The 20,712-nt window shown below is 48.0% G+C and overlaps 1 protein-coding gene across 3 annotated transcripts; it reads right to left on the reverse strand.

The window, feature by feature from the left end:
• Positions 1–3,277: 3,277 nt before the first annotated feature.
• Positions 3,278–19,144, reverse strand: ABCF1 (ATP binding cassette subfamily F member 1). 3 transcript variants are annotated; one of them, XM_035030684.1, is made up of 25 exons: positions 18,981–19,144; positions 13,856–13,902; positions 13,357–13,440; positions 13,103–13,232; positions 12,914–12,951; positions 12,722–12,829; positions 11,318–11,392; positions 11,116–11,232; positions 9,946–10,047; positions 9,458–9,580; positions 8,732–8,832; positions 8,549–8,634; positions 8,107–8,246; positions 7,873–8,021; positions 7,502–7,585; positions 7,185–7,309; positions 6,871–6,983; positions 6,562–6,733; positions 6,335–6,409; positions 6,173–6,243; positions 5,066–5,098; positions 4,814–4,982; positions 4,349–4,413; positions 4,190–4,262; positions 3,278–4,047 (listed from the first exon to the last, which is right to left on the reverse strand). In XM_035030684.1, exons 1-25 carry the CDS (start codon positions 19,051–19,053, stop codon positions 3,881–3,883), a joined length of 2,520 nt encoding a protein of 839 aa, XP_034886575.1. In that variant the 5' UTR covers positions 19,054–19,144; the 3' UTR covers positions 3,278–3,880. The 3 variants fall into 3 exon arrangements, with proteins under 3 accessions (XP_034886575.1, XP_034886576.1, XP_034886578.1); XM_035030685.1 differs by having other exon boundaries at positions 13,103–13,229; positions 18,981–19,108; XM_035030687.1 differs by lacking the exon at positions 13,856–13,902 and having other exon boundaries at positions 18,981–19,104.
• Positions 19,145–20,712: the final 1,568 nt, after the last annotated feature.

The raw sequence follows: 20,712 nt of genomic DNA on the forward strand, positions 1-20,712 counted from the left end.
TCGGAGTCTACATTTTCTTAGAGGAAGAAGGGTAGCTCTTTTCCAAGGCTCAACCCTTCTCTCAGTATCTCCTGTGTCCTCCACCCAGCAACCAGAACAATTTTTGTAAAAATGAAAACAGATCAATTCTCACCACTGTGCAGATGCCAGTGGCCTCCCATTGCTCCTCAAATTGTGTCCCACCCCCATCAAGACTTACAAGCCTGGAGCGTCCTGGCCCCCCTGCTTAAGTTCAAGCCACATATCTTGCCTATGTCAAGCTCCTCCCAGCTTCAGGGCCTCTGCACATTCCCCAGGGCTCTTCCTTCCCACTCACCTAGTTCCTTCACCACCTTCAGGCCTTGGCTTTAACGTTACTTCCTGAGATGTCTTCCTTAGTCACGTGATTTAAAGATGACCCCCTACTTTCCTAGCACCATGTTTCCTTTGACGTGCTCTAAAGGCACCAGAGTTCCTATCTTTGCACTAACAGACTCCCAGGTGACGCTCATGCTGCTGGCCCGGGACACTGTGAAAACCACTACCCTAGAGCAGCTAGTTCAAGTGTCTCCGTTGTTGCATTTAGCACTGGCCACACAACGGCAATTTCAGACACTCCCAGGCCTCGTTTGAGTGCTGTATGGCCACAGGGCTCTCTCCTGGTTTTCACTTTTCCAATTGTAGTACGACACTGTTCCCTAAAACCCCCCTGTGTGTTCCTAAAACAGTGCTATCCTGGTTCTCATGCCCCTCCAGGACTCATGCTTTGGTCACCTTGTCCACATTTTACACAAAGAGTGAAGAGGTCCAGGATACTGGAGTCAGATAAACAAGGGCCATCATAAAAGCAAAAAAACAAACAAAAAGGCGCCTGGGTGGCTCAGATGGTTAAGCATTTGCCTTCGGCTCAGGTCGTGATCCCGGGGTCTTGGAATCGAGCCCCACGTCTGGCTCCTGGCTCAGCGGGGAGCCTGCTTCTCCCTCTGCTTCTCCCCCTGCTCATGCGCTCTCTATCTGTGTCTCGAATGAATAAATAAAATCTTTAAAAAAAAAAAACAAAACCAACCAAACAAAAAAACCCCAAGAGCCATCATATCAGCAACAACCCTCTCCGTTGAGGGTGGGTCACTGTGGGCAGGTCCCTGTCCTCTGAGTCTTCATTTCATTAGGAAGGTGTGCAGAAGACTCTGCTTTTCAAAAACATTTCTATGGTACTTATTATGTACATTAGTGCATGACTTACAGAAAACAAAAGTTGCTTATGAATATTTAATTCTGTTAACAAAATCCCATTTTCCAGGCTTTGGGTTACCCATATATACTGTACCATGTAAACTGTATGGTTTTAAAAGATTTATTTATTTGAGGCAGAGAGAAAGAGTGTGCACTTGTGTGCGCACACAAGCAGGAGGATGGGCAGAGGGAGAGAAAATCCCAAGCAGACTCTGTGCTGAGCGGGGAGCCCAACGCGGGGCTCGGTCTCACAACCCTAAGATCACAACCTGAGCCAAAAGCAAGAGTTGGACATTCAACTGACTAAGCCATCCAGGCACACCTTTTTTGTTCTTCTTGCATTTAATTTCTTTCTTTTTTTTTTTTTTTTTTTTGCTTTTTTTGTTTTGTTTTTGCATTTAATTTCTTTGCTGCTTTTTTTTTTTGGAGGAGGAGGAGCCTTTGGCCCATATTTAAGTGCATTATTAATAATTCCATTATTAAGTATGTATATTGAAGGAAAAAGTGCAATTTGTGTCCACGGACAGGAGCTATTTTGGAGCACCTGAAGTACTTGCAGTGAAATTAGTGATCAAAAACTTGAAATGCAAAATTTTGGCATTCATTTTATAAATAACAGTCCTACATATTTTACGTATCATCTCCTCTAGACTAGTGAACTGAAAATTTTAAGTGTAATGTGTAACGTGAAACACATGTAACAAAAGCAAAAATTTAAAGCACTTTACAAAATAATTACGTATCTAATCCCTTAATAACCCTATGAGGTAGGTATTTTTTATCATCTTCATTTCACAGATGAGGAAAGAGGTACCAAGAGGTGAAGTATCCTGTCCAGTATCATGCCATTAGTAAGTGGACTTGAACCCTGGCTCCCACTGTTCTGTGACAGATTTACTTCACAGAAGTGTGGAAATTACTTTACATGAAACATCTTACTCAGGTGCTTGGTTCAAGACCCTGATTTTTTTCCCCTCAAATTCCATAAGAGGGATGGTTCCTCTCTAATTTGAGGTGTTTCCTAACAATGATATCTCCACACCAAACCTGCACTTCCAGTATAAAATCTGTCCTTCACGCCCATTATTTATTCACATGGTCAAAAAATAGTTCACCAAAAATAGATGTCCATGCTAAGTCTTAACCAAACAGCTCCTCATATTCCCTCTGGAGCTGGACACATCAGATCATTCTCTTCTGGAATTCTCCCCAATTCCCACACCTCTCTCCTGTCCTTTCCTCCCCATCCCTCCCATAGCCCACTTAAGCATTAGCTACCTCACTTGCAACAAGTCATGGGCTCCACTTCACATGCTTCTAACAGTCACACCACCACCTAAACTCACCAACCACTCGCCACTGGTTATTTTCCAAAGCTACCTCTCCAAACTAACTCTAGCAAGAAAAATGGCCACACCAGCCATGCTTTCTCATTAACTCCCAAAATAGTTTTTTCTTCTTTCCAGGCCTTCGGTCTGCTCTTTTCCCAGATTCCAAAAATAGCTCCCTATTCTCTCATTATTCAAATTCCTCTTCTTTTTTAAAAGGCCCACCCTGAAGTGATCCTGTCAGTCAAATAATCAAGTTCTGGATAATCTTTCCCTTCTATGAGCATATGGCAACTTACAGAATCTAGAGTACCACACATTGGACAACTAACTAAATCACCTTTACGCTCAAGTCTCATTTTCTAAGTCTTCTGTAGCTACACTATTGATGGATGTAGACCTTGTCTTTTCCTTTTTGTATACCCCACAGTGCTGTACACAATGGTTGACTCAGAAACTTTTGAGAGGATCGGTACTCTGCCACAGGGCAGAGCTTGGACAGTGAGAGGCCCAAGAGTCCCAGATGGAAGGGATGAACCTTTTCCTTACTGCCTGAAGGGTTGGAGGAAGGGAGGGAGGCCCCTCAAACAGCAAGCACCATCTAAAATGCATTAAGACTGCAAGTTAGAGCCAACAGTATTAGTGGGGAAGAGTGGATACCGAACGCTGCTAGCAAACAGACAAAAAGCAAATAAAAACGGAGAACAGTCCCAATTCCCACGAAATCTCCAAACAGCTAAGCGGCAACAACTCCTTTATTTCTTCCCCTTGTAAAGGGAGATTCAAGTTGAGTGGCAATTCTTTCCTGCCCCCAAGTCCCCAACTAGACAAGTGACTGCAGGCACCAAACCCTGGGCTGAGAACCTCAGAACCTGCCTCCAGCACTGCACTGCAACAGCTGTTTGTGTCGGTAAGTCAAAATTAAATCCACCAGAAACGAGCAGCACCACTCAGAGACCAGGAGACCAGCTGGGCCTGAAGCTTTCAGGTGGACCAGAGGCAGGGTTCTTAATGATAAAAGCGTCTCGAGACAACTGGCCACTTAAGCTTGGCTGGATGGAGCCTACACAGTGAAGGTCACCTCTGTATACGGAGGGACGTCAACGATAAGGCCAGCTTAGTTATCTGAAGAAAACTGAAACAAGACTGGTCTTTCAGAGAAAAGGAACCGATCAAAGTGGTACCCTGGTCACATCAAGATCATGCTCCGCCTTCCTGTGCCTAAGTAGCTGCTGGGTCAGCTGCAGACCAGAGGAAGGTGTCCAAGCGGAGAAAGGGAGACAAAAGGGGACTTGTAGGCCACGCAAGCTTGTCGTTCAGGAGACTTCCAGAAGGAAAACTCACTCTCGGGGTCTGTTGACCATGACTTCGCCCAGGGCCTCCAACACTTCCCGTTTATAGTCCTCGAAGTCACCATCGATCTGGCTAACACTCTGCTCCTCCACCACCCACAGCTGGCAGTTGGTTTCTGTGATGAGTCGGGCATCGTGGCTGACGACAATCACAGCTTTGAAAAAAGATGAGAGAATGGAGGGCAGGGAGGGAGGCGGCAGAGGGGAATCAGAACCTGAAAGAAGGGAGCTCTGGCGAAGGGACACTACAGCCTGGTCCCCAAGGAAAGGAAGAGGGCACACCCTGAGCCAACTTACCGCCCTTGTATTCATTGATGGCTTCCCCGAGAGCATCAATAGACTCGATGTCCAAGTTATTGGTGGGTTCGTCCTACGGAGGAGACATTCCGTGACCAAGCATTACAATTCCTTTCATTACTGTCACATTTAGCCCCCCCCGCAGTCCACCTCACTCACCAAGATGAGGACATCAGGCTCCCGACAAGCCAGCTCAGCAAACACAACTCGGGCTTTCTGCCCACCTGTAGCAAAGGAAAGAGGAGGGCCATCACACTTCACTGCCTTATGTTTCTCTTTTTTTTTTTTAAAGATTTTATTTATTTATTTGAGACAGAGAGAATAAGAGAGAGGGAGTACATGAAAGGGGGGAGGGTCAGAGGGAGAAGCAGACTCCCCGCCGAGCAGGGAGCCCGATGCGGGACTCGATCCAGGGACTCCAGGATCATGACCTGAGCCGAAGGCAGTCGCTTAACCAACTGAGCCACCCAGGCGCCCACTGCCTTATGTTTCTGAAGATAAGCTGAATGTGTGTATGCAGAGATTCCCCAAGTCGTAGCCCCTCTTCTCTTCTGACTCAAAGTATAGTCTGGAAGTGTGAAAATTAAGGAGGACGACACCTTCCCTAGCCCCCTACAGTGGTACCAGAGAGTTTGCAGATCTGGATGGTGTGGGCGTGACTCTCAAGGCCAAAGCGGCCCAGGCACTTCCGGGCATCCTGGTAGGGCAGGTTGAAGCCCCGCTGCAGATACTCAGTGGGCGTCTCCTCCATGCGCAGCTGCTCTGCATACTGCTGGTTGAAGAAGCCAATTTTCTGCCCAAGAGAGGGAGGTGGTCTGTGAAAATCATACTTCCTCTCTCAGACTCTTTATTCCTTAATTTCCAAAGCCAACTTACCAGCCGGTGGTTCTTTCTCATTTCTCCACGAGTCTGCAAGGAAAAAGTATGTGGGGAGATAAGGAAAAGGGGAGAGGTGCTGCCGCTCCATATCCCAACTTTTCTGAAGGGGAGACAGATACCGGAATCGGTAGTCCATGCAGGAAAGGGAACCCGGATGTTCTCCCTAATGTGACAATGGCACACCCGAGAAAGGAGAAGAGCACAGAGCCAAAGGGCAGTGAAAGGAGAATAAAGAGGGGAGACAAAAAGCACAGATTCAGAACCAGGAGCGGACTGACCACAACCAAAGAACACCCCCTTCCCACCCAGGAAGACCCACCAATGGCATCTTTTTCAGCCTCAGATAGGGGTTAAGAGACAGTTTGTGAGAGGATCTAAAAACACCGTGTGGTGTGTGAAGAAAAGGGCCCTTCTCAACACTTTCCTGGAGGGAGTAAAGAGGGCTACAACCAATCTAAAGCACAGTATGGCAGTGTGTTGTAAAAGTCCTAAAAGCAATTCTAAGGAGGATATCCTAAAAAAACACTACATTCATGAACACATACGGTAAGAATATTTACTATACAACTGACCTTCAGTGAAAAAACAGAAATGATCGAAGTGACTGACATCAAATAAATCATAGTAGACCCACAAAAGACACAGATAACTACTGGCATGGAAAAATGCTTAATGTATATTACCTGAAAGAACTAGCTGTAAAACAATTCATCTGAGAGCCCATTTTTGTTAAAAAAAAAAATTATATGCACATTTGCAGAGAAAAAAGAAAAAGCAATCCATCAAAATTAATACCAGTGATCTCTAGAGTTTTCTCTGACTTAATGCAATTTCTAAGCATTCTATAATGGACTTGCATTTCTCGTATAACCAAAACACACGTGGGGGAGGGGTACCCCCAGTCCAGCTCCTCTTCTCCTGGCTCTCCCCTCCGACGCTGATCTACAGTGTTCTCCTCTATAGCACCTCTCAGGACAGTGAGTCCTCGATGGTGAGTTCCGTATTAAAATCTCCAGCACAGAAGGGGGCTCCCTGCTTCTAGCATCTGGTGAACAGCGCCTTTTCACACTTGTCCCGCTCTCCTGTCCTGGCTCCAGGACTTACGGGTGTCAGCTTGCCCGTCAGCAGCAGGAGCAGGGTGCTCTTCCCCACGCCGTTAGGGCCCACGATGCAGACTGCAAGGAGGAAGACAGGTAGTTAAAGAGGTCCCCAGAAACTGTCCCTGCAGTCCAGCTCCCCATCCCCAAGCACTCGACACCAACTCACTCCTTGAGTCCATGTCAATGCCAAAATCCAGATTCTTGAAGAGTGGTTTCTGCCCCTCATAACCAAACGTCACACCTGAGAACCAGGAAAAGAAGTGATTCACTTTCTGTTCAGGGTCCCCCTGAAGGTCCTGTCCTGGCCTTGAAGAGGAATGGATCCCATGCTGGGTGGAGGACGTGGGGTGCACATGCTTGCGCCCTGTGCTGCCGGACTCTGCAGCCGCTCACCGTGCAGACCCAGCACAGGAGGGCTGAGCGGCGGGGGGTTAGGGAAAGTGAAGCGCACAGTGTAGTCCTTGGGGCGCTTCAGGAGCTCCGGAGCCTCTTGTGATTCCTCATCCTGGTTTTTCCTCCGGCATTTCTGCTGCTTTCGAGTCAGGGCTTCCTTTGTTTGCTTTTCCTGGAAAGGAAGGGGAAAAGGAGAAATCCGCACCCTTCACAGCAGTCCCTGAAATGAAGGGTGGTGTCCCAGAGGCCCCCCTTTCTCCGTACTGACAGAAGAGCCCCCCCAGGCCAGGAAGATCCCCAGGTGCTCACCGCCTGCTTGGTGGACTTGCCACCTGCCTTTAGCTCCTTCAGCTTTTTCTCCTGCTTCTCATACTGCTTCAGCAGTTCTTTCTGCTTCTGCTGATACATCTTCTTGAAGGTCACTACGGCAGAAAAGGAGGATGAGCATCAACCATTGTCTTTCTCCCGAGCAGAGGGACAACTGGGACCAGTAAGGACAGAGGGGGGCATCACTGTCTAGACTCTGAAGACTTAGCTTATCACTACATCCCTATGCGGCCTTCCTCTGAGGCCCTTTCTTGAGGCCTCATCTCTTTCCTCCTCCTACAAATGATCCTACTTACTGTAATTGCCCCGATAGTAATGGAGCCGCTGGGCATCAAGATGGATAATATCAGTGCAGACATCATCCAGGAAGCCCTGGTCATGGGAGACGATGAGCAATGTCTTCCGCCAGCCCTGGAGGTAGCTGGGTTTTGGAAAAGAGTGTGGACATGTCACAATGGTCAGGTTAGGGTTAAGTCAGGGGAAGTAGACAGACAATGAAAAAAGGGAGGAAAAGAGGAAGTGCTAGACTGTAAGGACAGAGTGTGAACAGCTAGAGGAGACAAGGACAGAATGGGAACCAATGACACAAAGACTGTAATCGAGGGTGACGCACTTATTGAGCCAGATGACAGCATTGAGGTCCAGGTGGTTAGTGGGCTCATCCAACATCAGCAGTGTGGGCTCCATGAACAGCGCCCTAGAGGGTGGGGTGGCAGAATGTAGGATCGGGGTAGGAAGGTCTTTGCTCAGAAAATCCCACAGAACACTCCTTCCCCATCTCTCCTCAGAGAAGCTCCTGTGCAGGAGATGTCATTGAAAATGTACTACCAGGTAGGGAGGAAAGATCTTGAGTCTGATAATGCAGACAATATGGGAGGAAGTAGAAAGCCTTAAAACTCCCTCCTGGCCTTAGAACGGGAAGAAGGGAAAGCCCCCCAGCAGATGGAGGCTGGAAGGGGGAGGGTGGTGATGTGGGTGGCCCACCTGGCCAGGGAGACACGCATGCGCCAACCCCCCGAGAACTTCTGTGTGGGCCGATTCTGCATTTCAGGGTCGAAGCCCAGACCAGCCAGGATCCGCCGGGCTTTGGCCTCTGCAGCTGCTGCCCCAGTCGCCCGCAATTCCTCATACACCTGGAGGAGGGAGAAGAGGACACATGTCTGAAGGTTCCAGAAACCCCCAAGACTTAGCCCATGTCCCCTGCGCCATCTCCTCTACCTTCTCTAGCCTCTCAGCAGCTGTGTCGTCTCCCTGCTCCAGCTGCCCCTGGAGCCGTCGCTCCTCTTCCAGCAGCTTCAGTCGCTTGGTGTCAGCTCGAAGAACAGCCTGCACGGCTGGCGTCTCATCTGCTACCACCTCTGGGGGGCAAGGGGAGAACAGACAGGTCACCCAGAGAGCCAAGACTCCCATTCCTTCTTTCCTTCCGCTCTATTTCTGGTTTGCCTGACCTTGCCCAACACTTTGTACTTGTTCCAAATAAAATATTCTCTAGTCTCTCCTCTCCTTAGCATCCATCTCCCTGTCCCCAATCTCCCCCAGAACGCTTGCCCCACCATAACCACAATTTCTTCTATTCTTGGTTGACTCTTCTCCCCCAACTGCCCACCCCTCAGACCCGCTTCACTTCCCCCACAAGCCCCTGTCCCACCACTGGCCTCACCCTGCTCACACAGCAGCACGTCGATGTTGGGAGGGATGCTCAAGGCCCGGTTGGCGATATGCTTGAGGAGAGTGGTCTTGCCCTTGCTGGGGAATGAGAACTACTGGGACCAAGCCACCCCTGAAAATTTTCTTATTTTCCTTCCAGCCCCTTCCCCTGTACAGCTCCAGCCCCTCTCCTTACCCATTGGGCCCCACTAGCCCGTAGCGGCGGCCAGCTACGATGTACAGGTCTGCGTTGACAAATAACTCCTTGCCGTGGGCCGAGATACTGAACTTTTCCAGCTGTCGTCATCAGGGAAACAGTGGCAGAGGGAAGGAGTAAGTATATGAGAGCCCCCCTCTCACACAGCAGCTGCAACTTTCTCCCTGCTGAGAAGCCTCTGACAGACAGCTCCAGCATGGCCCTCTCCTCACCACGCTGGTCTCCTTCCTGTCCACTGCTTTGGACAGCAGTCTCCCAGATTCTTTTTTTTTAGATTTTATTTATTTGCGAGAGAGAGAACGAGAGACAGAGAGCATGAGAGGGAGAAGGGTCAGAGGGAGAAGCAGATTCCCTGCTGAGCAGGGAGCCTGATGCGGGACTCGATCCCGGGACTCCAGGATCATGACCTGAGCCGAAGGCAGTCGCTTAACCAACTGAGCCACCCAGGCGCCCAGTCTCCCAGATTCTAAGCCAGTCTAGCCCATCCCACCCTACTTAGCCCCCAAGGGCGGACCCCTCTACTTCTGTTGATTTTCTTATTTTCTCGCTGAAGGTGGCAGAACTCAAGGTATGGAACACCCCTCCCAGCTTTCTTCCAGTGGACTAAGCCACTCATACCTTACTTCCTCGGCTGCCATGGCTACTCAGGGAAAGGTGGCACTTCCCTGAGCAAAATGGTTGGGCGGGAGCCCCCTCAGACCTTACCTTAATGTCAGATGCATTTTCTAACATGGCTTGGCGGGAGGACATCTCTGCTTGGGACACGGAGAAATCATTTTCAGCAGCATTGGCTGCTTTTAATGAAGCCACCTGGCGCTCGTACTCCATCTGAGAAGGAAGGAAAATCACTTATAAGGCCACTGTCTGCCAGTTATCCGTCACAACACAGTCACATGTCATCAGCCACCAAAAAAAAAAAGCTAACAGGATACACTTCTTTCCTTATTCCAACTGTTTTTCTTGCAGTAACCCCCGAAGCTCTCTTTTCTTGCCCTCCCAATTCAGAGATCCCCTATTTGAAAACATATGTTTTTAAAGATTTTAAGTAATCTCTATGCCCAAGGCGGGGCTTGAAGTTACAACCCCAAGATCAAGAGTCGCATACTCTAACGACTGAGCCAGCCAGGTGCACTACCCACCCCCACTGAAATATTAAAAAAACCAAATGCTCCTAACATCGACCAAGGTCTTACCTGTTTCTTCAGCTTTTTCTTCTCCTTTTTGCTAAGGTGAGCATAAGGATCATCAGCCTTAGACTCCCCTTCCTCTTCTTCCTCTTCTTCTTCCTCTGAACCCTGTGAGAACCAGGGGGTGATAAAAAAACAAGAGACTCCTTCTAGAACTCAGATTTCATGTCATTCACCCAGTCCCACAGCTTGTTCCTTCTCCACCCCGAGTCCTGAAATATCTTGCTGGGTGCTCTCGCTCTCATACACACCCCTGGGCTCCCTCGAGTCCTTCAGCCACTTCTGCCACCAGGAATTATATAAGACAAATGGTATGAACATGCATGTATAAAATATTAACAATTCTACATACCTACAAATTTAACTACCCATACCACTGGGAGGGAGGGGAATAAATGAAACAGGTTCCTTTCTTCATGTATCAAATGAATTTCTGTGGCTTACATGCTAACATGCAAAGAAAAGGTCCAGGAACCCTAACATACAGCACTGAGTGATCTATGTGAATCCAGAATCAGAAAGTGCTAGAGGTGCAGGGACCTCACAAATCACTAGATCACACAGACAACTGAGCCCCCTGAGGTGCAAAGGTCACACAGCTGGTGAATGGCAGAGCCAGAACCCAGATCATCTGAGGCTAACACCAGGGTCCTTTCCTCTCTGAATCAAGAGCTGAATGGGGCATGGGCCAAAGCTTACCTGATGCCTATTTTTATATGGCCCACAAGCTAAGAATGGTTTTACATTTTCTTTCTTTCTTTTTTTTTTTTAAAGATTTTATTTATTTATTTGAGACAGAGAGAATGAGAGACAGAGAGCATGAGAGGGAGGAGGGTCAGAGGGAGAAGCAGACTCCCTGCCGAGCAGGGAGCCCGATGCGGGACTCGATCCAGGGACTCCAGGATCATGACCTGAGCCGAAGGCAGTCGCTTAACCAACTGAGCCACCCAGGTGCCCCGGTTTTACATTTTCAAAGAGTCGTTTTAAAAAAAAGAATATGCATCAGAGATGGTATGTGGTCCACAAAGCCAGAAATATTTACTATGTAGCCCTTTACAGATGCTTGTCAACTCCTGTAGTAGTAAAAACACCCCCAGGTTCTCCTCCCCTCCCCAAAACAAGGGCCACAGAGTGCTAGTCCCTCAGCCCATCTTTTCCCAACACCAAAATACACACCTGCTCTGCTTTCTTGGCCTTCTCCTTCCCTTGTCTGGGTGGCTCCTTTTCTTTTGTTATTTCTTCTTCTTCATCTTCCTCCTCTTCATTGTCCAGAGCAGCAAATTTATTGTGAGGCTAACAGGGAAGACAGCAGGTCTGATGAAATGTTCTAATTCCTGAGAGCCAGCAGGGGACCCTCCTCCTGCCAATACTCCCTCACCTTGGCCTTCCCCTTTGACTTCTCTTCCTTTCCCTTTCTGCCCTTCAGCCCAGGCTGTTGTTCCTCAGATACAGCCTGGAGAACACACACAGACAGAAAATTAATTTACTACCTTGTTGTTTACTAAGCATTTTTTTTTTTTTTTAAGATTTTATTTATTTATTTGACAGAGAGACAGAGAGCACAAGTAGGCAGAGAGGCAGGCAGGAGGAGAGGGAGAAGCAGGCTCCCCGCTAAGCAGGGAGCCCGACACGGGGCTCGATCCCAGGACCCTGGGATCATGACCTGAGCCAAAGGCAGCCGCTTAACTGACTGAGCCACCCAGGTGCCCCTTTACTAAGCATTTCTAAGGAATCTAGAACTGGGAATTAACTATACCAAGTGCTGCTGAAAACAAAACGAGATCTAGGAAAACCCTAGCTTCCGGCTTGAGATGTAACAGTGAAGAGCTAATTAGATGATGTTAGCAAAGCTAAGGGACCGTGAAATCAGGAAAACAAGCAATGTGGGTGGGGTGGCACTAGCACTGGAGGGCTTCAGAGGGCAAATCTTGAGAGGAGATAATGGATGTTGAGCTTGGAAAAGGCATTCGAAGGAAAAGGGAAGACACAGCATAAAGAACAAAGAAAGGCTTCAGGGTGTCTGGCTGGCTCAGTTGGTAGAGCATGTGATTCTTGACTTTGGGGTTTTGGATGTAATTGGATATAAAAATTACTTAAAACGAACAAACAAAAGCCTCCAAAAAATGCTTCAAAAGACATAGAAATGAATGCTGAGGTATGAACAGGCTGATCTAAAACACACACATGGAAGAATCCCAAGTAACCCTGCAGAAGGGTCCAAGTGGAAGAGCAAAGACTTGAGGTCCTTTGTTTCAGATTTTGAGTCTGAAGGCCACAGAATCATTGCAGACTTCTGAGTGATGAGAATAGATATTAAAAAGCTAATTTGATAGTGTCAGGAAGACCTAGAGGAACTTGTTAGTTAGTTTGTACGTATGTATGAATTAATTAATTAATTAATTAGCAGGGTTCATGCCCAGTATGGAGCCCAAAGCAGGGCTTAAACTTGCAGGGCTTGAACCCACGACCCTGAGACCAAGACCTGAGCTGAGATCAAGAGCTGGATGCTTACCCAACTGAACCACCCAGATGCCCCTACAAGAACTGGTTTATAAGCAGGAAAAGGGCGGCCTGGCTGGCTCAGTCAGTGGAACATGTGACTCTTGATCTCAGGGTTGTGAGTTCAAGCCCCACTTGGGTGTAGAGATTACTTAAAAATAAATCTTAAAAAAAAATAAAAATTTAAATAAATAAACGCAGGGAAAAAAGCAAAGCAATTATCACACCACAGCCAGAAGGCGCTACGTGGGGTGGGAGTGACCAGCAGAGCTGCCACTTTCACCTTATTGATCCGATTCTTCTCCAGCTTGGCAGGCTTAGGAGGATGTTTTTCTTCTTCCTCTTCACCCTCACTCTGATCCTGAATCAGGGCTGCAAAAACATTACCAGCCTAGAGAATGAAAGGGCCAGAGAAGTCAGTGGGATGGTCAAGGTTGCCCCCTTGGGGTCCCTGTTTACAACACATATGGCTTACCTTAGTTTTCTTCCCTCCTCGGGGTACGGGGGCAGGGACTGAAATGATAAGGGGAGACGATGAGGTAGGAAATGATTATAATGTCTGGTTCTTCAGTCTAATCCAACTCAAAGAACAAGGAATGAGGCACTTTACTATTCATGATTCAGGGATTCTGGGAACCCATTTCCCCTCAGGTCATTTATTTACCCTCATCCTCCTCATCACTGGCTGGCACAGAGAGCTTCTTAAGACGCTCCATGAGCTCTTTCTCTTCTCCATCATCATCCACATCCTTCTTTCGCCGGCCTTTTCGGGTGTCTCGTTTCTTTTTTTGCTGCTGAAAGGAAAACAGAGTAAGCCCAGTCCCCTGCTGCATCTCTGCCTGAGAGAGTTCCCCATGAGCTCAGGGAACCAACGTGGGCTAGGCAGGGGCTGGTGGATGGACCCCCTAACACTTGAACCTGCTGTTGCTGTTGCTCCTTCTCCTTGAGCACTTTCTCTTCTTCCCCAGCCTGTTTGTCTTCTACAGCTAGCTCCTCAAAGAACTGCAAAGGAATTAAGATACAGGTAAATGTGTCTCTGAGACCAACCAAGCCCTTCTCTGCCACACACAGGCCCACTGACCCTCCAGTCCACTCTCACCTTCCTTCCTCTCTTGACAAGATCTTTCCTCCTCCCTTGAACCCCCCACCTCCTTCACATGGCCATATATTTTTTTTTTTTTTTAAGATTTTATTTATTTGAGAGAGCAAAAGTGAGAGAGATCACAGAGGGAGAGGGAGAAGCAGACTCGCCGCTGAGCAGGGAGCCCGATGCAGAACTCGATCCCAGGACCCTGAGATCATGACCTGAGCTGAAGGCAGATGCTTAACCAACTGAGCCACCCAGGTATCCCACATGGTCATATTTTGATTGGAAACACCCATGGTCGTTTCTCACCCACAACCCTCATTTCCTCACCGTTTTTTTGGTCTTTTTGTCCTTCTTCCCCTTCTTCACCACTTTGTCTAGAAGGTTAAGCAGACATTGTGAATGCTTATCTACAAATTCCAAAGCAGCATGACCTTCCCTGCAAAGCTCTCAGTGGCTCCACCCTATTTTACTATTTTCTATCATTCCCTAGGCATCTGCACTGTCCCACAAAAGACAATGGTGCCTTGGTGGCAGTGGAAGGGAGAAGGAGAATTCATACGGTAAAGACAGAGGTGGGGAGTAAGCAGCCACAATATTCAGAGATGACTCCTATGTTTTTTGTTTTTTAAAGATTTTATTTATTTTATTTTATTATTTTATTTATTTTTAAGTAATCTCTATACCCACCATGGGGCTCAAGCCCACAACCCTGAGATCAAGAGTCCTACACTCCACCGACCAGGTGCCCCAATGACTCCTATATTTTTAGCTTGGCAAAATTAGTTGCACTAGTGGTACCATTTATTAACTCAGAATATACTGGAAGGGAAGGTCCCCTCTCCCCACCCCTGCCGCCCATGAGGGGAAAAGTAGGACAAAAATATTATAAATTCAGTTTCCCGTATCATTTGTGAAAAGCACAGGATCATGTGAACAGAGCTCTCTGGTAAGTAAACGAGTATCTGGGTCTATGCGCCACCTTCTCTGCTCACATCACATTCTAGCACAAATCACACTGCGTTTTATTTAACTGTTTGTACATCAGTCTTTCATCCCAGAGAACAACCTGACAGACTGTCTGGCTTGGGTTCCCATGGATGAAAGTGGGATGTCCTATATAAAACCTGACTGAACAAATTCCAGCCCCCGCGTTCTATCCAACCCTGTTTCCCTGAAGGCAACTCCCTCTACTACTCTGCCTAACTTCCTCTCTCCCTGCCCCCATCAGACAGGGACGCAACCAGGAGCCTCAAAACCTCTCTTCCTGTCCAGGCCTACCCACCATCATATTCCCCTCCAAACAATCCCATCCATCCACTGGTATCCAGTTCTATCCAGGAGCACTCCTGTAACCATTTAGCTAGAAAGAAAGAGAAAGAGAAAGAAAGAGAGAGAGAGAGAGAGAGAGAAAGAAAGAAGGAAAGAAAGGCTTTCTACTACCTACCACATTAAGTTTTTTTTTTTTTAAAGATTTTATTTATTTATTTGACAGGGAGAGAGATAGCGAGAGCAGGAACACAGCAGGGGGAGTGGGAGAGGGAGAAGCAGGCTTCCCGCGGAGCAGGGAGCCCGAAGCGGGGCTCGATCCCAGGACCCTGGGATCATGACCTGAGCCGAAGGCAGATGCTTAACGACTGAGCCACCCAGGCGCCCCCCCCCCTTTTTTTTTAAAGATTTTATTTATTTATTTGAGAGAGAGAATGAGAGAGACAGAGCATGAGAGGGGGGAGGGTCAGAGGGAGAAGCAGACTCCCCGCCGAGCAGGGAGCCCGATGCGGGACTCGATCCCGGGACTCCAGGATCATGACCCGAGCCGAAGGCAGTCGCCCAACCAACTGAGCCACCCAGGTGCCCCCCCCCCTTTTTTTAAAGATCTTATTTTTTTATTTGACAGAGAGAGACACAGTGAGAGAGGGAACACAAGCAGGGGGAGTGGGAGAGGCTTCTTCCCGCGGAGCAGGGAGCCCGACGTGGGGCTCGATCCCAGGACCCTGGGACCATGACCTGAGCTGAAGGCAGACGCTTAACGACTGAGCCACCCAGGCGCCCCATCTCTCTTTTTTTTTAAGGTAGACTCCATGCCCAACGTAGGGCTTGAACTCCTGATCCTGAGATCAAGAGTCACATTCTCTGCCAACTGAGACAGTCAGACGTCCCCCACATTAAGTATTTTTAGGCTAAAATTCCATAGTCCACAGTAATCCATTATTCAAGAACATTTTACTGAACATCCACTCTGCCTAAAACTGGAGTTATCAAAGGACAATCCCTGTAATTTAAGGCTTTGCAAACTAAAAGGGCCCTATCCTACCTTTTCTGCTATATGTTTCCCTACCCACACCTATGTTCTGGACATTGACCTCTCTTTCCCAGGCACACGTAGTCTGTCTTTGCTTAATCTGTGTCTTCCATCCAGAACATATTTCAAAATTTGATCCCCACATCGTGAGTTGAAAAGATGTGCAGAAAAAATAATGAAAGGTATTATATGCTATTCCAAAGAGTTTAATCCTAAGGACATTTTTGTTGTTGTTGCTTTAAAGATTCTATTTATTTTAGAGAAAGAGAGTGTAGGGGGAGGGGCAGAGAGAGAGGGAGAAAGAGTTATTTTTTTTTTTTTTAAGATTTTATTTGAGAGAGAGAGTGCGCGGGCACATGCACAAGCACGGGGGCAGCAGGCAGAGGGAGAAGCAGGCCCCCCACTGAGCAAGGAGCCCGACGCGGAACTCGATCCCAGGACCCTGAGATCATGACCTGAGCTGAAGGCAGACGCTTAACCGACTGAGCCAGCCAGCCGCCCCGAGGAAAAAGAGTCTTAAGCGGACTCCGCACTGAGCACGGAGCCTGACTCCTGACTCGGGGCTCGATATCATGACCCAGAGATCACGACCTGAGCCAAAACCAAGAGTCTGACGCTTAACCGACTGCACCACTCAGACGCCCCAATCCTAAAGATATTAAGACAGAGGACCCACTGCCGTACAGAAGAAGGAATGGCATGATCAGCTCACCTTGACAACGCTGAGGAGTGACTCGTCCCAGGTACTAATTTCTCCCCAAGCCTAACACAACCACATCAACTCTCCTTCCTTTAAATCTCTTTTGAATTTTAAACCTCACTTTGGTCCAGGAAAAAGCTAAGTATGGCTTAAGCAATGCTGTATCTTCCATCTCTCCTCCTCTAACAAACAGCTCCTCCCCTTCAGTACACCACTTAAGCTGCTCCTAACTCCAAAGCCTAACAGAACACTTCCCTTAACCTTAACATCTCCTCGCCCAATTACTGTTTGCTACCCTTGTCTTCAGAAGTCTCCAAAGTACAATCCACACCAGCTCTGCTTCATTTCCCACTCCTTTCCGAACATACTTCAAATCCAATTTGCCAAAGTTGCCATGTCCCCTTAGGTGCTCAACCCAAAAAGTGTATTTTTAGTCCTGATTTTGCAATACTTCTCTGCAACATTCTATGCTACCACCTCGTCAGTGTTTTACTTCCCTCCTGTCTTTACTTAATTTCAGGGATCTTGTTGCTTCTGGTCTGCCTCTAGTTTCTCTGACGGCTCACCTTTTTCAGTCTCATCTCTTCTGCCTCCTTCCCTTACTTCCTTTAATTGTTGAGGTTCTTTCGGGTTCCTGTCTTCTGTCCTCTTTTGGCTTCAATCTGCATACTCTCCCTAGCAGACTTCTCTGCATCCAATGTTTCAACAACACACCTGTATCTTTACTTCCAGCCTAAGATCTCTCTTCTTGCCATCTGCCTTAGAAGTTTCCCAGAAATCCCCAACTTGGCATTCAAAAATTGACCTTATCTCTTCCCACTCCCAATCCTACAGCCCATTCCTGATTTCAAGCAATAGTCTACTACCCACTGAGTTACTTGAGTGTCCTTCTTCTTCTTTCTTCCTTCAGTCAGTTCTCAGACCTGCTCAATGCTATTTCCTCAGTAACTCTTTAGTCTTCACTGCCTTGGCTTACTCTCTTACTACTTCTCACCTAAATCATCGCCAGAGCCTCTTCCATGGTCATCCTGCCTCCAATCTTGACCAATTCAAGCCATTCTCCACTGCTCAGTGTTGTCGGGATGAGTTGATCAGATCATTCCTTAAGCACTTTAATGAGTCCTCCTTAATGTCTTCAGGATTAAAGTCTTTGGAATAGTGTATGAAGGGCGCCTGGGTGGCTCAGTTGGTTAAGCGACTGCCTTCGGCTCAGGTCATGATCCTGGAGTCCCGGGATCGAGTCCCGCATCCGGCTCCCTGCTCGGCAGGGAGTCTGCTTCTCCCTCTGACCCTCCTCCCTCTCATGCTCTCTGTCTCTCATTTAAAAAAAAAAAAAATAGTGTATGAAGTCTTCCATTATTTGTCTCCTGCACATCTTTCCAACCCCATCACATTAGTCACTCAATACTGGGAACCAGCCAGGCTCACCTGTCTTTACCTTTGCACAGACTTCTTCCTCTGCTTGGAATGCTTCTCCCCTGGCTAACACACACTGATCCTTCCAGAATCAACTCAGCTACCACATATTCCTGAGAGGATATGCGGACATTCCTACCCTATCTGTCTGAATAGATGCTTCTCCTCTCTGCTCTAGTCTCATAGCATTCTCAAGTACATTCATCACTCCGTCAACTACTTTCTGATTAATGCTGTCCCCTCCATTAAACTGGGTGCCCCTTTGAGGCAAGTCTTATTTTTTAATCTCTACGTTCCCAGTTCTCTACCAGGTATACAAGAGGCATCCAATGAATGCTTGTAAAAGTAGTCACTGTGTACCTAGTAATTATTTGTATCCATTTTCTCTCCCCTTGGAGTGCCTTCAAATTTGAGAGTATGTCTTCGTATTTTTTTCTCCCCGGGCCCCAAGCACAGTACATATCGTGATTAAAAGCAGCTGCTCAACAAACATTTGCTACTTTTAAGTAAACCTTAACTCTCATTCCAACACCCAGTAGCTAGCTACACTACACTCCTGCTCCAGATGAACCTGATGTGTATTATGCAATAGCTCAAGAGGAAGTCATCCCCTCGCCCCCGAGCGGGTATGGGTGGGTGGCGTGGTATGTGTGCGTGCGTGCATGAGCGCGCAGTGGGAGGGGTATGAGGCACTGCTTACAGATCCCTGTGGAATGTGGAATACAGTATGATGGGGAAGATGTCCAAAAGAGAAAGGGGACTTTCTGATTTCTCCCCATCTCTCCCAAAGCACCATATGTTTTTCCTTGTCTCTTGCCCAGTCCCACTGAAACTCGTTCGCGACAGCCCGGCACTTTTTCTTTCGTTCCCACCCAACTCCCTCCGGCCTGGATAAACACTTTCCAGCCCCATTATACGCATGCGCAGTGGCCTTCCTCACGGCCCGGTCTGTCACACACCCCGTGACCCCTTCCTAAAACACGCGTACTCTCTTCTCCCCTTTTCTCCCTCGTTGGTTCCCTGCCTATCAGCCTCACCTGTGGGGCTCGTACTCTCTCCATCCCCGATCCATTCGGGTTCCGGCGGCTGCTGCTTGGGTCCCTTCGGCATCTCGGTGGCAGTTGCAGCTACTCTGGAGACGCCGGGCGCTATTTCCGCTTCCGGCAGCGTGGGGTCCCTAAGGGGGCGGGCTCTCCACCGCCGGCCCCGTCCTTCGGCGGTGCACGTGCGCGCCGCGCCGTCATCTCGGGGGCGTGCCTGCGGGGACTGGGCGGAGCCGGCGTCCGCTTAGTCCCACAACGTCAGCAAAGCACTTAGGGCTGTCGGGGAATCCTGAGCCGGTGACTCCACGACGCTGCATGACTAAGTACTGAACGTAGTAATTTCGGGCTAGTGCGGAGGAGCAGAGGTATCCTTTTTTCCTTTGTTTTTGTTTTTTAAGTGGTAGGAGCAGAAAGACGCAGTCCATCTACTTAGGAAGAGGCCTGGTGTTGAGATATGTCGCAAAGCCATCAAGTGTAGAGTCGTAAACGATGAACTGTCGCCTAACAGTGGTGAAGCTTGGGTTCATTTTTGGTGTGGTGGTGGGGCTAACAGTTTTTCTGAGGTATAATTGATACACAATAAACTGCACATACAATAAATTGTCGGGGAATAAACTGCAAAATGTACAATTGGATCAAAGTTTTGACATATATATAACCATTAAACCACCACCACAGTCAAGATTTGGGTTTGCTTCTAACTGTACCACTTAATAGAAGTGGGAGCAAGATGCTCCCATAGCTCTTTCAGCTCCCGTTCTCCCCTTAAACCATTATAACCATGCTTTTGTCTCTATACCATTATGAGTCCATTCTTGCCAAGATCAACAGATAGGGGGCCAATTCTCTGTCCTTATCTTACTCTCCCAGCAGCATTTGACACACATACATGATCATTCTCACTTCTTTGGTTTTTTTTCAGGGATCCTGCTCTCTGTGGGTTTCCCTTCCATTAAAGGGCTGCTCCCTTTCCCTCCTTTCCTGGCTTCTCCTTAGGTCTAAATGTTTTGAGGCACATTCTTTGACATTCTCTATCTAGACTTACCACTTATGTCTCATGACTTTATTTTTTTTCAAGATTTTATTTATTTATTTGACAGAGAGACAGCGAGAGAGGGAACCCAAGCAGGGGGAGTGGGAGAGGGAGAAGCAGGCTTCCCGCGGAGCAGGGAGCCTGATGCGGGGCTCGATCCCAGGACCCTGGGATCATGACCTGAGCCGAAGGCAGATGCTTAACGACTGAGCCACCCAGGTGCCCCGACTTTTTTTTTTTTTTTAAAGATTTTATTTATTTGACAGAGAGAGACACAGCGAGAGAGGGAACACAAACAGGGGGAGTGTGAGAGGGAGAAGCAGGCTTCCTGCGGAGCAGGGAAGACCCATGCGGGGCTCGATCCCAGGACCCCAGGATCATGACCTGAGCCGAAGGCAGACGCTTAATGACTGAGCCACCCAGGTGCCCTGTCTCATGACTTTAAATACCATCCATAACTGATGAAGATCCCCCAATTTTTTTTAAAAGATTTTATTTATTTATTTGACAGAGAGAGAGATAGTGAAAGAGGAAACACAAGCAGGGGGAGTGGGAGAGGGAGAAGCAGGCTTCCCGCCGAGCAGAGAGCCTGATGTGGGGCTTGATCCCAGGACCCTGGGACCATGACCCGAGCCGAAGGCAGAGGCTTAACGACTGAGCCACCCAGGCACCCCCCAAATTTCTCTTCTTGAC

This window comes from Mirounga leonina, unplaced genomic scaffold (genome assembly GCF_011800145.1).
Source record: "Mirounga leonina isolate KUSES-001 unplaced genomic scaffold, KU_Mleo_1.0 Mir_366, whole genome shotgun sequence".
Lineage (NCBI taxonomy): Eukaryota > Metazoa > Chordata > Mammalia > Carnivora > Phocidae > Mirounga > Mirounga leonina.